This window comes from Cucurbita moschata, unplaced genomic scaffold (genome assembly GCF_002738365.1).
Source record: "Cucurbita moschata cultivar Rifu unplaced genomic scaffold, Cmos_1.0 Cmo_Scf00035, whole genome shotgun sequence".
Taxonomy (NCBI): Eukaryota; Viridiplantae; Streptophyta; class Magnoliopsida; order Cucurbitales; family Cucurbitaceae; genus Cucurbita; species Cucurbita moschata.
The window spans coordinates 862815-876997 of NW_019268551.1; the positions used below are offsets into that span (position 1 = coordinate 862815).

The following is a 14183-nucleotide window of genomic DNA, read 5'->3' on the forward strand; positions in this document are numbered from 1 at the left end:
GAGCATCATTTATTTGTTGAGTCTAAGTTGTTTGCGAGTTGTGTTGAGAAACAAGAGTGCTCATTTCATCAAAAAATTCAAAGTCATGAGACTTTATGCTCAATGTAGACAATATAATACCATTGTGGAGAGTCGTGGTTCCTAACATTGTTCTGGCATTTTATGTAACAACTCAAGCCTACCGCCAGCAAATATTGTCCTCTTTGGGCTTTCCCTTTCGAGGGAAGGATTTCTACACCTTTTATAAGAAATGTTTCGTTCTCCTCATCTAAGAGTTTAGCGTTGGGCAGTTCCGTTTTAACCTTTAAAGTTTCTTCCACAGATCTAACTGTTAGGAATCACAGACCTTCACAATGGTATGATATTGACCACTTTGAGCATAAGCTCTCATGCCTTTGTTTTGACTTCCCCAAAAGGCCTCATAACAATGGAGATGTATTCCTTACTTGTAAACCCATGGTCATTCCCTAAATTAGCCAACGTGGAGCTCCCTACCAACAATCCTCAACACTAAGCTCTCATGTTGTAACAGTTCATTGGAGAGGTGAACGAAGCATCTTTTACAAGGGTGTGGAAACCTCTCCCTGGAAAACACGTTTTAAAACTTTGAGAGGAAGCTCGAAACGGAAAACTCAAAAAATGCAATATGTACTAGCAGTGGGCTTGGACCGTTACACATTCTCTATAAAAGAAGAAGCTATATTCACCTCAGCTTGGGTAAGCTTCACCCCTAATAGAGTAAAAGCTTCACCTTTAGAAGGAATGGCTCGCTCCCCCTCTCCAACTGATGTGGGATCTCACATTATACCAACAAGGTGCACATTTTATGTCATGGCTCAATTATAGAAACTCTAAAGTTAATTATATGTCATGTGACCTTCGAGAAATTTTTCTTAAAAACATATGAATGAGAAAAGAGCATTCTAAAAGGATCCATGTCGATTCGTGAGAACGGTCTTTACTCTTAAAAATAATTCAAGAAAAGTCGATCGAGAATAGTTAATATTTTTCAAGATTAATAAAGTGGTGACCTAACTTTTCTTCAAATAAGTCCAATTTTTTTTGGTTTCAAGTATGAACCAAGATAGATATAGAATGGAGATCGATTCATCAATTTAATGATAATTAGTAGGTAAATGAAGTGGCAAATATCCAACTATTTGTCGAATGTCAGCATCAATCCATCTCAGCATTGTTCTTAGTGTTTTTATGCTTATTTTGTCATCCATTAAATTGAAGCAGACAATATCTACTAGTCGTGGGTTTGGACTGCTAAAAATAGTATTAGAGCCACATACCGAGCGTTATACCCGTTCTTCTTATAAGAGTGTAAAAATCTCTCTCTAATACACGCGTTTTAAAACCGTAAGACTAACGACAATATGTAATGGGCCAAAGCGAAGGAGTGAAATTTGATTGATTGGAAGTCGATTGTTTGGTGAAATACAGATATGGGAAACAGCGGAGGCACACTAATGGGTAATGGATATTGGGCCACTTTTGCATGTGCTTTTAACCCACTTAGAAGCTGATCCTCACTCCACCAATTCCTATATAAAGGGATCAGAATATGCATTATAGACATAGATCTTGTGTTTTGAATACCCATGGAGAATCATGCAATGCAATACCTTGTTTTCTTTGCTTTGTTGGGTTTTGGGTTAGCTTCTGCAGCCAGAACCCTTGTTGCCTATGATGCCAATGTCCAAGTCCCAGTGTTAGGCCGCGTTTCTGTTGGATATGGTGGTGGAGAGGGTGGTGGTAGCGGGTATGGAGTTACCACTGGATATGCCGGTGGTGGTGGTGGGGGAGGACGCGGAGGTGGAGGTGGCTCTGGATATGGAGGTGTTGGATATGGAAATGGTGGAGGTGAAGGAAGTGGCGCTGGATATGGAGGTGGAGAAGATCGTGGTTATGGCAATGGTGGTGGTGGTGGTGGAGGAAGTGGAGGTGGTAGCGGTGGTGGTTATGGCCCCGGTGGTGGATATGGAAGTGGAGGGGGAGCTGGGTCAGGTGGTGGTTATGGTAGTGGGGGAGTAGGTTATGGAGGAGGAGGAGGTGGGGGAAGTGGAGGCGGTGGTGGTTATGGTGCCGGAGGAGCAAATGGCGGTGGATATGGAAGTGGCGGAGGACAAGGAGGCGGCTCAGGGAGCGGTGCAGGAGGGCATGGAGGTGGCGGAGGAGGCGGTTCCGGTGGTGGGTATGGTGGTGGAGGAGCAAATGGAGGTGGATACGGAAGTGGCGGAGGAGGAGGCGGCGGCTCAGGAAGTGGAGCAGGAGGGCATGGAGGTGGAGGCGGTGGTGGCTCCGGTGGCGGCTATGGTGGTGGAGGTGCACAAGGAGGTGGATATGGAGCTGGCGGAGGTAGCGGACAAGGCGGAGGACATGGTGGTGGGTATGCACCATGAAAATTACGTTGTTCTTAATGAATATTAAGTTTACTATTGTGATGATCAAAGAACCGTTGTTCTTAATGAATATTAAGTTTACTATTGTGATGATCAAAGAACGGGACATAAAGTACCCTTAATTGATTCATAAACATTCCCATTTCAAATTTCAACGTAATCCGAATTCTAGTGTGATTTACTACTTTTCAATTTGTATACGAGTCGAGATATCCATGGAGCCAAGCACAGATATCATCACCTCCTATTCTAATACACATCCCCACAAAATATGCTAAACATGAGCGTATCCTGAAATAACAGATCAACCAGTGAGTCATGATAACTTCGATTCAACTAGATCAAAAGTTGTATGAAACTTAAAACGACAACGATTCAGCTAGTTAACGTAGAATAAGACGGTTTGGAATCGGAAGTGGAAGCGCTAGGAAATTCAGGCTCCCTATTGATCATATCAACACCTCCATCTTCTTTGAGCATCACCATATTGCATTTAATTTTCTTAGCATAAAAGGCTCTGTTATTTCTTTGATGCCTGTCATTGTTGTTGTTCTATTATCAGTTCTCTTAATAACTTGCTTGAACAAACACAATTGATAGATAGCTTACTTGTCGAATACAACCCATGTTGCATGAAGCCCAGAGATTTGCTCAACAATCAGCAGCCTAAGTGGATGACCCATTATAACCTTTTTTTGTGGCACAACCTGAAGAACAAACAATACTCAATGATATACATATATATACATATATAGATATATATATAGATATGTAGATATATATACATACACCATATTGTGTACAGAGAGATAGCACAGCTTCAAGTTTTGCATACTTGGGTTCAGTGATACACTCCCTTTCCCCACTCACAAATGGCATCTCCTCCAAGTTGAATGGCCAAATATCCAACCAAGTTTTGGAAGAAACTTCATCAAGAACAGTACAATGATCTTTAGAGAATACAACAAGATTGTGCAAGAGAAAGGAAAACAAACTTGATTACTAACGAGGAATGTTGAGCCACGGCATGGCGCCGATGAGAGTAACGACGCAACCAGGCTTGATGACGTTATCCAACGCCCATTCGAGTGGCTTTGTTGTGAACTCTTCCATTCCGTCCATGACAACCACTATGTGTCTGTTTGCAGCCTCTGATGATGAGCTGTAACTTGGCGTTGGAGTCGGGGTAGCGATACCGTCGTCTCCCATGGCTTCGTCTCCAGCCTCTGCCATGTCACAAGACAACAAGATTAGGAAAGGAAAGAATGTTGTTGGAGACTAGGTAGTGTTCATGTTTACCTGGCTTCAGGATATTAAAGAACAAGTTTCGATGCTTTCAAGGATATGTGTTGGATTCTCCTCAACAAACCAACAAACATTCTCATTGATTCTGTCAAAATCTACACTTTCTTCACTACTGAGCATAGTAATCATCTCTAAAGAATCATTCAAGATCAGAAAGTAGTAATAAATTGGAACAGATTGTCAACACAGAATTTGATTATATAACATGTAGAGCATTCGAACTGAAAACGTTCTCTATACACAGATTGAAAAAGCATCTCGATTCACCGAGGTCGAACCCAAAACCCGAACTTATGATAGCTAGAAATAAATTTTAAACGTCTTCCACCACATATTTACCTCTAAAACAACAGAAAAGAAGGGTAAAAGGCAAGGGAACTACTTAGCAAAATCTATCAACTCGGTTCACTTCGGTTTTGGCTGGCTACAAAGTGCATCACAAAACTATACTCGTTTTGCGACGATTGTTCGGCGGGCTTGACCTTTTGCATGGCAATGACCTTAGTCTCTTCTTCTTGTTTAAGGGACCTTCATTTTGAGGTCCCAATATAGCATTGATCATTTTCAACCCTCTCGACCCCGGCATGCTCTTCTTAATGTATCTCAGGGCTGCTTTTCTTTCAGGATCTTCCACACCCTTGTTCGATGGCCTTCCAGACGTCGAGCACTTTTCAGTCTTCAGATGACTGACTGGGATTTGGTATTGTGGTTCTGAACAAAATATGAACTTCCTAGATCAATACAGTCCAACCAATATCAGGAAAACAAATAAAGATAAGAACAACGCTTTACCTGGAGTCTGGAAAACGATATCAGGGCTGGGAGATCTTGTCGGTGAAAGAGGACGAAAACCATCAATACCTTCATCATTGCCGTTCGAGCAGAGGTTCTTAGATACGATGGGAGAAGACTCGAGTGCTGCACTCTCAAATATATGCAAGTTAGCAGAGGTAGGATTTCCCAAATCATTGGCACCAGTATCTTGCTCCCCCATTGCAACAGAAAACTGAGCAGGACTCAGCCGCAACGTATCCACAGGCACATTCGTAGTTTCACAATTGACGATAGATTCAGCAGACAACGAAGAGCGAACAGTATCGATACTTTGCAAAGTATCGGAACATGAATTCAAGCAAGGATCTCGTTGTTGGATTAAACTCGAGAACCATGAAGTTCCCTTCCTCTTATATAACAGAATGTAGGCCTCCCTTGACAGAACATAATCTTCACTAACTGGAGTAACCTACAAAACATCAAAACCAGATAGCTTTTCTTCTTCAGAACAAGCTTATTGCACTTCCCTAAAGCATACTCTTGATAGTAATTATCCACAAGGCCGAAAAGATCACAACAGCACAACATCAGATCAAATGTCGTAATTCAAAAACACGTAACGGCTGCTAAAGTTTTGAAAATGATGACGAGATTTAAATGATTGTACTGATTTACAGCCAATGGCAAGTACCCAAATGCAGGACCAACAAGACCTTGAGAAGTCAGGGAAAGAAGAAAACACGAAACGAAGTACGAACGGAAAGGAAACTAATCACTAACTCAATCATTGCCAATCTAAACAAAACTGAAAAATAGTTCATAAATGTTATACCATTGAGTCATCCATTCTGTGCCATGTATCGGGAGACGAGCGAACGAAGCTGAAGTAATGTCCAGAAGTAGAGGAAAACCCTGTGTGTTCCACAATTGCATATAATTCATACTTGAGCTCCACCTTTTATCATCAAAGGGAAAGACAGAGAAAACATCAGTAATGAACCTCAAAACCAAATGTGGGGCATCACTCTAAGATAAGAAAATTTAGGCTTCACCTCTGCATCACGGCCTCTCACGCTGTACGGCTGCAAATCTAACTCTAACGGAAACTCCAAGTGCTTTTCGATTTTCTCGACGAAAGAACTATCAGCCTTGAATCTCTTTAAGTGGAATGTAGTAACCAAAGGGATCTTTTCGAGCTTAAGCTGCTTCTCCACCAACACCTCTTCTTTGCAGTTTTCACACTTAAATTTTGTCTCTGGATCACCAATCTTCTCCACCCTGGTGAAAGACTCCAAAGCACTAGAAAGGGAGTCTACGTTCTCAATCTCCAAGCTCAGGTCGACCAAAGGCTCGTGGGTTTCAGAACAATGGCCACAATTACAACAGCATAGCTGAATATAACGCAAATTGTTAAATGAAAAGAAACCAAAGCTCAATACTGAAAACAGAACAGAATAGATGATTAACGTTCTTACGTTGCTTATGAGACGACCACCAAACACGTTATTCACTAGATCATCATCATCCTCAAAAGAAATTTGATCCTTGGCTTCTCTTACCAGGCATCTTTCGAGTTTATCCAAGAAGCACTGCAGGAACTCATGGGCGTCTTCCTGCTGGTACCTCCGGAAACAAGACGAGAAGTCTAATAATAGCTTAGGAATAACAACAGTATACCAAAGTTTTCAAATGCTAATATGATCAAATAGAGAATTATATATAAATAACTGCAACCTCAAATACACGCAACACAAACCATTCATATCCAAAAATCATAGATAATCACATCACACAACAGACAAAAAGCACTAATTAACAGAAATTTGATAAGTAAACAAATCTTGTGGAAAAAAAATACACAAAAGGATACAGTTCAAGTTATCGACAAGTTGAAGTGGGGAGATAATCCCGCCCATAGATGTTAAGGAGAGCTCAATATGATCACGAATTGCACAAAGAACACAAAGATCTTCACCTGCGGTGCAATTTTGCAATCTTTATCAACTATTGGATAAACAAAATTTCATAAACAGAGAGAACACATCGGAAATTATGGAGATCTTACTGTTACAAGGCATATCATGAGTGACAGATCGAAGACCCTCCACAAATGGAGCAGTGTGAGTGAGGCACTGCAGGATTGCGTTTATAAAGCAAGTATTACCCATATTTGCAAGCCCCGCACCCTAAGAAATCAGAACATAACCAAAATCAAAGCCCAAAAACTGTCAATTACAACGAATTGCAAAGAACTAATTACTAGAAGGACTCACCACTGACAAAGATTTGGCTCCTTGGGCAGCCACTGAACTTGATGGGAAACCTTGTTCTGAAGAACAATTCAATGAATTGTCAATGAATGATGAAACGGGCAAAGAGGGCAATGGCACGAGTGCATCAGAATCAGACGAGTAAATTGAAAATGACGAAGACCCATTAGGGTTTATCGAAGAAGTACCCCAAGACTGATTAGCAGAGCCGTCAATAGGCGAAAAGGAAAAATTCCCATCTCCACAAGACGACGGCGGAGGCAGAGATTGCTGAGTTAGGGCTTGATCAGTAGTCGACTGCCAATACCCACCTTCAATTTCCAACGGAGGAACCAAATATCTATCGGCTTCTTGAGATTCCGCCAGATGGGTCGCCATTAAAGAGAGTGGAACAAGATAATTAGGGTGAAAACAAGAAAAAACGAGCTATAATGAAACGAAACAGAGATGGGTTATGGAAAATTGGAGAGAAAAGAAAAGAAGGGGAAGATTTCAGGGGAAAATTGGAGCGGGGGAACCGGAAAAGAGAGGGAAAACGAAAATCAATTGGAGGGGTTTTAAGGTATGATTTGAAAAGCGAGGGAAAACTCAAAAAACTCCCAAAAATTGGACCTTTCCGCTTCAGAACTAAAGGGGGAAAAGGAAATTTTCAAGAGAGAATTAGAGGAAAGGACGCGGGGGGCGATAATCGACAGTTGATTTCGTTTTTTAATTCCTTTCTCCACAGTTCGTTGTGGAGACTGACAATTTCAATCTCACTCAAATCTCAACTACTACACCTTTCTCTAAAAACCCTAAAGCCTCTTGCTCTTCACACTAATTAACGAATCATTTTCTTTCTTAAATTATTAAACGAAGATTTTTAAAAAATTTATCAATTCAAATTCAAAGTATTTACTAAAAAATTATAACTCTTCCAAATAAATTTCTCTTAAAAAATAATAATAAAATTTTAGTAGCATCAAACTAAAATATAAACGTGCACAAAAGACCGATATGTCCAAACCCGTTGTGCAATATATTCAAACCAGTTGTGCAATACTCAAATTTGCCATCAACCCATCAAAATATAAGTTTAGTTCCTAAATTTAATATTCCCCAAACCAAGAACGATACATGATTCGATCCAAAAAACTCATAACTAAAAGCAAAACTCAATACACATTGAGGTCCTAAGCTATTATGAGAAGGGGTGAAAATATGGTATGTTTGCTACAAAAAGAGAGCTAAAGCTCATGGTTCATCAATGCAGCAAGCTAGAAAAACAAAGTAACCAGCCAAAATCAAGTCCTGGGTAAAACGTCGTTTTTGAAAGAATCTGTATACTGAATTTTTTTTACATTCCTCGGTAATAAAATCGACGGGTAATAATAAAAAAAACTGTATCGAGTTTGAGTTTTGAGTTCGGGCAAATTCTACAGTGGAGAACGAACACTTAAAACTGTATCAGATGATTCTGTCCTGAAGATCTGTAATTAATGTGGATGCCAAAGAGCTTAGCTTCTTCCCTGTTTCTCCAGCTATGTTCTTGAGAGAAGAAAGATCCTGCTGTGCCTGGCAGTTTAAATATGGATGTATGTAAAATAATGCTAAAATGCACTAAATAGTTTTAGAAGGTGACGAGAACAAGCAAGGATAGTGTAGAACCTGAATAGAAATCCGGTTAATAAACTCGGTTGCAGTAAGATCAGCGGAAAGATTATCTTGTTGGTGACCGAATAGATCGGCACTAGAGATGGAAGCCGAACCCTGCGAATTGAAGGATGGAGAATAAGAGGAATGAAACTAACATTCAGAGATCTTGGCTGTATAAAGAAACGACTTGCATCCAATCTGTGGAACATATGAAACAAAACATCGTTCGTCGTGCCACGGATACCAGTATACAGAAAGTGAAAGAAGCTTAACTCAAACGATCTCAGGTTCCATCATGAAGGATTGAAGGGTCTCACATATGGTAAGAGGTCAGTATACAAAGGTACGACTAGAAAAGTCTGGACAACAATTTCCGCTTCATTAACGATAAAGGTACATACCGAGAACTTTTGCAGGGAGGCCTGAGCGTCAGCATCAGCTCTGTTCTGATCACCAAAATATTGAGCTGACGAAATAGATTTAGCATTGGAGAACTTCTTCCTCGCTTCATCGCTTTCTTCAATCTGACATCATCATATTGTGAGATGAGAACAGAGACCAAATGAAGAGACATGTTATGGACCATCATCATATTGTGAGATGAGAACAGAGACCAAATGAAGAGACATGTTATGGACCCATGTCATCATCAACCAGCATGATACGTGTTTGTGCATGCCATTACTGAGGTATTTTTTTTAGGAATTCTGATGGGTTCTGTTTGACTAGCAATAAATCGCTTCTTATCGTAAAGGCGTGTTCACGAAACTTACCCAAAAAAGGAAATTGCAACCTATTTCAACCAGTGCAACAAGTAAACTAAGGATAAACATGATTCATGAATAATGACAGGATGACAAAAGCAAAGAGTTTCAGATTTACGGCCTACATTAGACAATTCCTCATTTTCCCATGGTTGATTTAGTGATGCATGCTAAATTCATTACAAACTCAGTAAGTACAATTCCTAACCTGCACTTTCGAGGAACTGGAACTCGCTTTCTTTGGAAAACCCCCATCCATTCCAAATTCAGCAAAGAATCCCGATGCCTTTGGGGGAGCCACATGGCTAATTACATGAGAGCCACTAGAATTCACATCAGATGATTGGACATTTTCTACATATTCAAAGCGAGATGCAACAGATGAACCAGTTGCAGGAGTTTTGATCGCGGTTGAAGATGAAACTGGAACTATGGGTTCTTCAGGTTTCTGATCATATAAATTTTCACTTCGCTGCAGGGAGTGCAAATTATACAGTCAAGCTAAATGTTTCTCAAAAACAATATTCGAGGTTAAGTTTAACAACTTGATCCAAAATAACAATAATCCATGAGCAAATTACGGTCTATTCACAGTGGTAGAACGCATTATTATTACCTTTGTAGTGAGCTTTCGGGCACCAAGTCCCCCAGTTTTCCCTGGCTTCTTCCCACCAATGGGCTTCTTCACAGTACTTGAGAATACCGTCTGAGAAGCTTTTGGTGACGCAGAAATTTCGGGAGCTTCTTGCTTTCCAGAGACATTGTCTTTAGCAATTTCATTAGTCTTGATATCAGGAGGTCCATTTGTTACTTGGCCTGACAGAGAAGAAACTGGGGAAGATGGCAACGCCATCTCTTCTGCCATACTTTTAGCAACTTCTTTTGAAAGTAATTGTCTATACAATTCAGCAGCTCTTGATGTATATTTGGCCTCGATTTTGCCTCCGTCGGACCATCCATGCTGCTTAAAGAAAACCTGTGCTCGGTTATTTCCTCCAAAGCTCATTGTTTTAAGCTGCTCCACAGTCCAAGAATCTAAATTTGTGGACCTACATAATTGAAGAACCTAATAACATCAAAATCATTCCCATCATAAGGGACTTGTACTCTCAGATACTTTTCAAGACTATCATAACCTTTGATGCTTTATTTCACTTGAAACCCTGAGTAGCATGTTATGCAAGCCACACGTATTTAATCGGAAAGAAATTAGAGATAATAAACTGCACTTACAGTTCACCAAATGCAACTAAGAGTTCTGTTGACTCAATACATGTAGTGCTTTCTTTTAGGCCACTAACATTTGATTTTGACAAGTAATAGACTGCAAAATTTTGACAGAAGAGGATTGTGTGACTCGAAGTCAGCCTCGCGTCCCCAGTAACTTAACTAGGGAATAAAATGGGGAAACTAAGGCACCTAACTAGCAAAAATTAAGAAGGGGCAGCTACAAAATCATTTCGCATTATACACTCATATGTACGTACTGAAATAATTATATCTTAAGTCTCTGTGAACTCCCCTTGCTATCTTTACAAAGACAACTATTCCTAGTTTTCTAAATTTCCCGACCCTACAAACAGAAGAAACTGCATTTCTCCAAAGGGATTTATGTCTTTTTTTTTGCAGAGGTCAGAAAGAAACAAGTATAAAGGAACACATCCATGAGAGGAGACAATGAACTAATGTTAAATCGTCGACACGGTGGCAAAACCAAGCTGGACCAGCAGTTTATAAATTTGCAACTGACAAGCTGTTAACACCGGGAGATCTTGATAATATGCATGTAGATGCACTAATGTCAACTATCATGTGATATGACCATTGACGTTTATAATAATGAAGAACACAAACGAAGATGCCATCCAAAGGGTGAAGAATTCAAAATCTCAGATGGAGCAAATATTTTTTTTACATAATCATGGTCATGCATGTCTACGAACAGTTGGCAGATCTACCACATTGGAATGATAAGGCAGAAGGACTGGGGATCAGTCCTTGCCCGAGGTAAGGAAGGTTACAAAATATGTCTCCAAAATCAGTCTTTCCACAAAAAGAATAAATGTCTATTGCAGAACTATCCTGCAAGAATAAACGGCCAGTACAGTGCTAGCCCGAACCTCATCTTGTCCTCATACATAAAGATACATGTGTATTTACACTTTTGTGAGGCAACAGTTTCGATATATAAAAATGTACGCCTTCGTAATAACTTACAGTAGCCATGCTTTTTCTATATTCTCAACTTAGCTCAGGTTTTTAAAACATTAGAAGGAAGTAGATAACAAAACAAAGAAACTCCATGAGTGGAACTAGTATTTTAAAGCTTAGATTTTAAACCCCAAAAACCAAGTGATCATCGAGCGAGGCCTTTACGTATGCACATTCACATGATTTCCATATAATTTAGATCACTCCTATCATTTCTCATTTGTTATTTCTTATCACTTTGGTATATTGTAATTCTCATCGCCCAATTTGAGTCTTCTAGGAAATAATCTAAAGGTGTCTACAAATGACAACCCATACATTCTAAGAACATGTTAGAGCGTAAGGCTTGGCGAGGAAGTAGGAGGACAGGGTTTAACATTGATGACTAAACACATAGAAGCAATGCAATGCACTTCTAATAACTACACATAACACATACTCTATTTAGCAAAACAAAAATATAGTAATGATTAGAAAACAAGAGTGCCTGGAATCAAAACCCTAAACAAAAAAAATAGTAATAATTCACCTGACGAAGCTAACATGGACGCCAAGGCTGCGATGCACAGCGGAGCAATCAATACAGAGGAAGATCCCATAGGGAACAGAAGCCCAAGTCGGATTCTTAGCATTGCAATCAAAACACGTCTGGGATTCAAAAAATAACCAGAATCAAGGAAGTGTGTCAGAGATCTGGAGATGAAACACACAGATCGGGGGGAGGAAACTCAAAATCGTAATGAAACGAAGAGGAATCGGAAAGAAGCAATGGAAAATGGTCGGAAAAGAGAATAGTACCTTGTTTTCGGACTTGGCTTTGAGCTTCCTGAAGACGACGTTCTTGTCGGAGAAGGTGTCGGAGGCCATTAGAGAGGAATTGGAAGAGAAAAATCCCCAAAGAGGTGTGCTTGAAGGAACACCTCCTTCGGGAAATTGAAATGGAGAAGACGGGTGGGTGGACACAAATTTGGATTTCAGCCTTCAAATTTAACCCTAACAACAACCCACGACGGTGGCATTAAGCCGTCAACATGAATATCTTTGACAATCAGTTGAATCAACTCAATTATATTTTTGGTCGATGTTCATGATGGTATGATATATAAGCTCTGATTGTTTGCTTCCTTAAAATGTCTCATAATCTCTCATGTCAATAGAGATACTATTCCTTGATTATAAATTTATGATCATTCTCTAAATTAATCCATAATGGGACTTTCATCCTCCAACATCATAATCAATATCTATTATTCGGAGATTTCTCATCTATTTAAGTGGGTCCTCGTGGAGCCCTGATCCTGCATATTAAACGGACATCTCTAATAGAGTGACTCGAATATTAAGCTTATAAAAAAGTTTTTTTTTTTACTTTTCCATATCGATCATCACTGTAAATTTACTTTTAATTTTTTTACGACGAATATTATTATCTTGATTTTAGTATTTTAGCATTTGCGACGAATTTTTCAAATCCAATTAAATACATTCATTCATAAACGTAATGATTGTGAGAAGACTCGTGCCAGAAAAAGTAAGTCGACATAATTATATAAAAGTAATTCAATTTAATTCCTTTTCTTAAATTTTATTTAAATATCAACCATGGATGAAATCTCCAATAAAAATTTTATAAAAATAAAATAAAATTTTCAAATTTAGTTTAAATCTAAATCTCGTCCTTTATGGTAATTATAATTTTAAATTAATTTTTATTTTTTATATTCATATTTTAAAATGTTTATTTTAACCGTTTGACTTATAATTTTGGTTTAACTAAAAATAGACGACCAACATACAATAAACTATATAATTTAGGATTAAAATTAAATAAACTTAAAAATTCAAGGACAAAATGGTAATTAACCTATATTGGAGGGCTTGGCGTGGGCCTTTACCCATAATTGCTTTAGGGCTTCTGAATCAAGATGGGCCTCATATTGGGCTTTTCCTGAATATATATATATTAATTTAATTATAACTTAAACGTACCTGTTTTCTCGAATTTTAAACTATTCGAGTTCGACTCATGCAAATTGTATTGACCCTATAAACAACACTGTAGCGTTTTAAAAACGTTTCTCATGTTCGTGGACGGTGGGTAACTTATAACAAAACCAATCTAGCCGTCTTTTCGAATTTTGAACGTTACGAACTCAACTCACGTGAATATGTTGACTCGATTAATAATGAATGAAAGTAACATTCTCACTATCGCAGTGTATTGAAAAACTTTCTCGTGCTCGTGGACGGTGACATAACATAACTTACAACAAAATCGATCTAGCCGTCTTCTCGAATTTTGAACTATACCGATTCAACTACGTGACAAAGGTTAAAATGGACGGTACCCCTTGGAGATAACATAAAAAAAGGAGACAGCCAAAGAGAGCCCTCCACGTGGAGATGCCGTAGTGCGTGGCGGATGAGGTGGAGGGTATGGGGGAGTGACGTGGACAAATTGAAATTAACATGATTGGCCATTTTCTGAAACCGGGTCCCACCACTTTTACAGTTTAATCCCACGTTTTTTTTCTGCTCCAAATTGGGACCCACCATTACTCTGTGGTCAACTTTCTATATAACGACAATATATACATATATATATATATATATATTTATATATTTTTTTTTTTTTTATTCAATGGAATGGATAAGCTCGGTTGACTGTGACATATAAATCATCACAGTCCATTAATTATTATTTTATTTAGTAAAAAAATAATTATCGAAATTTTGTAAAAGTAATTTAGGTATAGTATGAATAAAAAAAATTAAAATTAGTGTTTTTAATAATAATAAAAAAATTAGTTTTCAAA

General features: G+C 38.7%; 3 protein-coding genes across 6 annotated transcripts; 1 reads left to right on the forward strand and 2 right to left on the reverse strand.

Moving 5' to 3' along the window:
- The first annotated feature begins 1568 nt into the window (after window positions 1-1568).
- LOC111431102 (glycine-rich cell wall structural protein 1.8-like) lies at window positions 1569-2629 on the forward strand. Of its 3 annotated transcripts, none has more exons than XM_023067623.1 (2): window positions 1569-2437; window positions 2486-2629. In XM_023067623.1, the coding sequence occupies exon 1, from the start codon at window positions 1608-1610 to the stop codon at window positions 2406-2408; it is 801 nt and encodes a 266-aa protein (XP_022923391.1). In that variant the 5' UTR covers window positions 1569-1607; the 3' UTR covers window positions 2409-2437; window positions 2486-2629. The 3 variants fall into 3 exon arrangements, with proteins under 3 accessions (XP_022923391.1, XP_022923392.1, XP_022923393.1); XM_023067624.1 differs by having other exon boundaries at window positions 1569-2417; window positions 2464-2629; XM_023067625.1 differs by having other exon boundaries at window positions 1569-2129; window positions 2229-2629.
- A 388-nt stretch (window positions 2630-3017) lies between these two features.
- Window positions 3018-7472, reverse strand: LOC111431101 (ubiquitin carboxyl-terminal hydrolase 20-like). Of its 2 annotated transcripts, XM_023067621.1 has the most exons (12): window positions 6946-7471; window positions 6761-6816; window positions 6553-6673; window positions 6358-6462; window positions 5963-6132; window positions 5540-5878; window positions 5320-5442; window positions 4506-4956; window positions 3708-4424; window positions 3416-3634; window positions 3198-3334; window positions 3018-3115 (listed from the first exon to the last, which is right to left on the reverse strand). In XM_023067621.1, exons 1-9 carry the CDS (start codon window positions 7133-7135, stop codon window positions 4150-4152), a joined length of 1830 nt encoding a protein of 609 aa, XP_022923389.1. In that variant the 5' UTR covers window positions 7136-7471; the 3' UTR covers window positions 3018-3115; window positions 3198-3334; window positions 3416-3634; window positions 3708-4149. The 2 variants fall into 2 exon arrangements, with proteins under 2 accessions (XP_022923389.1, XP_022923388.1); XM_023067620.1 differs by having other exon boundaries at window positions 6761-7472.
- A 544-nt stretch (window positions 7473-8016) lies between these two features.
- Window positions 8017-12393, reverse strand: LOC111431179 (probable ADP-ribosylation factor GTPase-activating protein AGD9). Its single transcript, XM_023067737.1, has 7 exons — window positions 12166-12393; window positions 11897-12015; window positions 9773-10205; window positions 9365-9628; window positions 8794-8916; window positions 8405-8506; window positions 8017-8311 (listed from the first exon to the last, which is right to left on the reverse strand). Exons 1-7 carry the CDS (start codon window positions 12232-12234, stop codon window positions 8204-8206), a joined length of 1218 nt encoding a protein of 405 aa, XP_022923505.1. The 5' UTR covers window positions 12235-12393; the 3' UTR covers window positions 8017-8203.
- Window positions 12394-14183: the final 1790 nt, after the last annotated feature.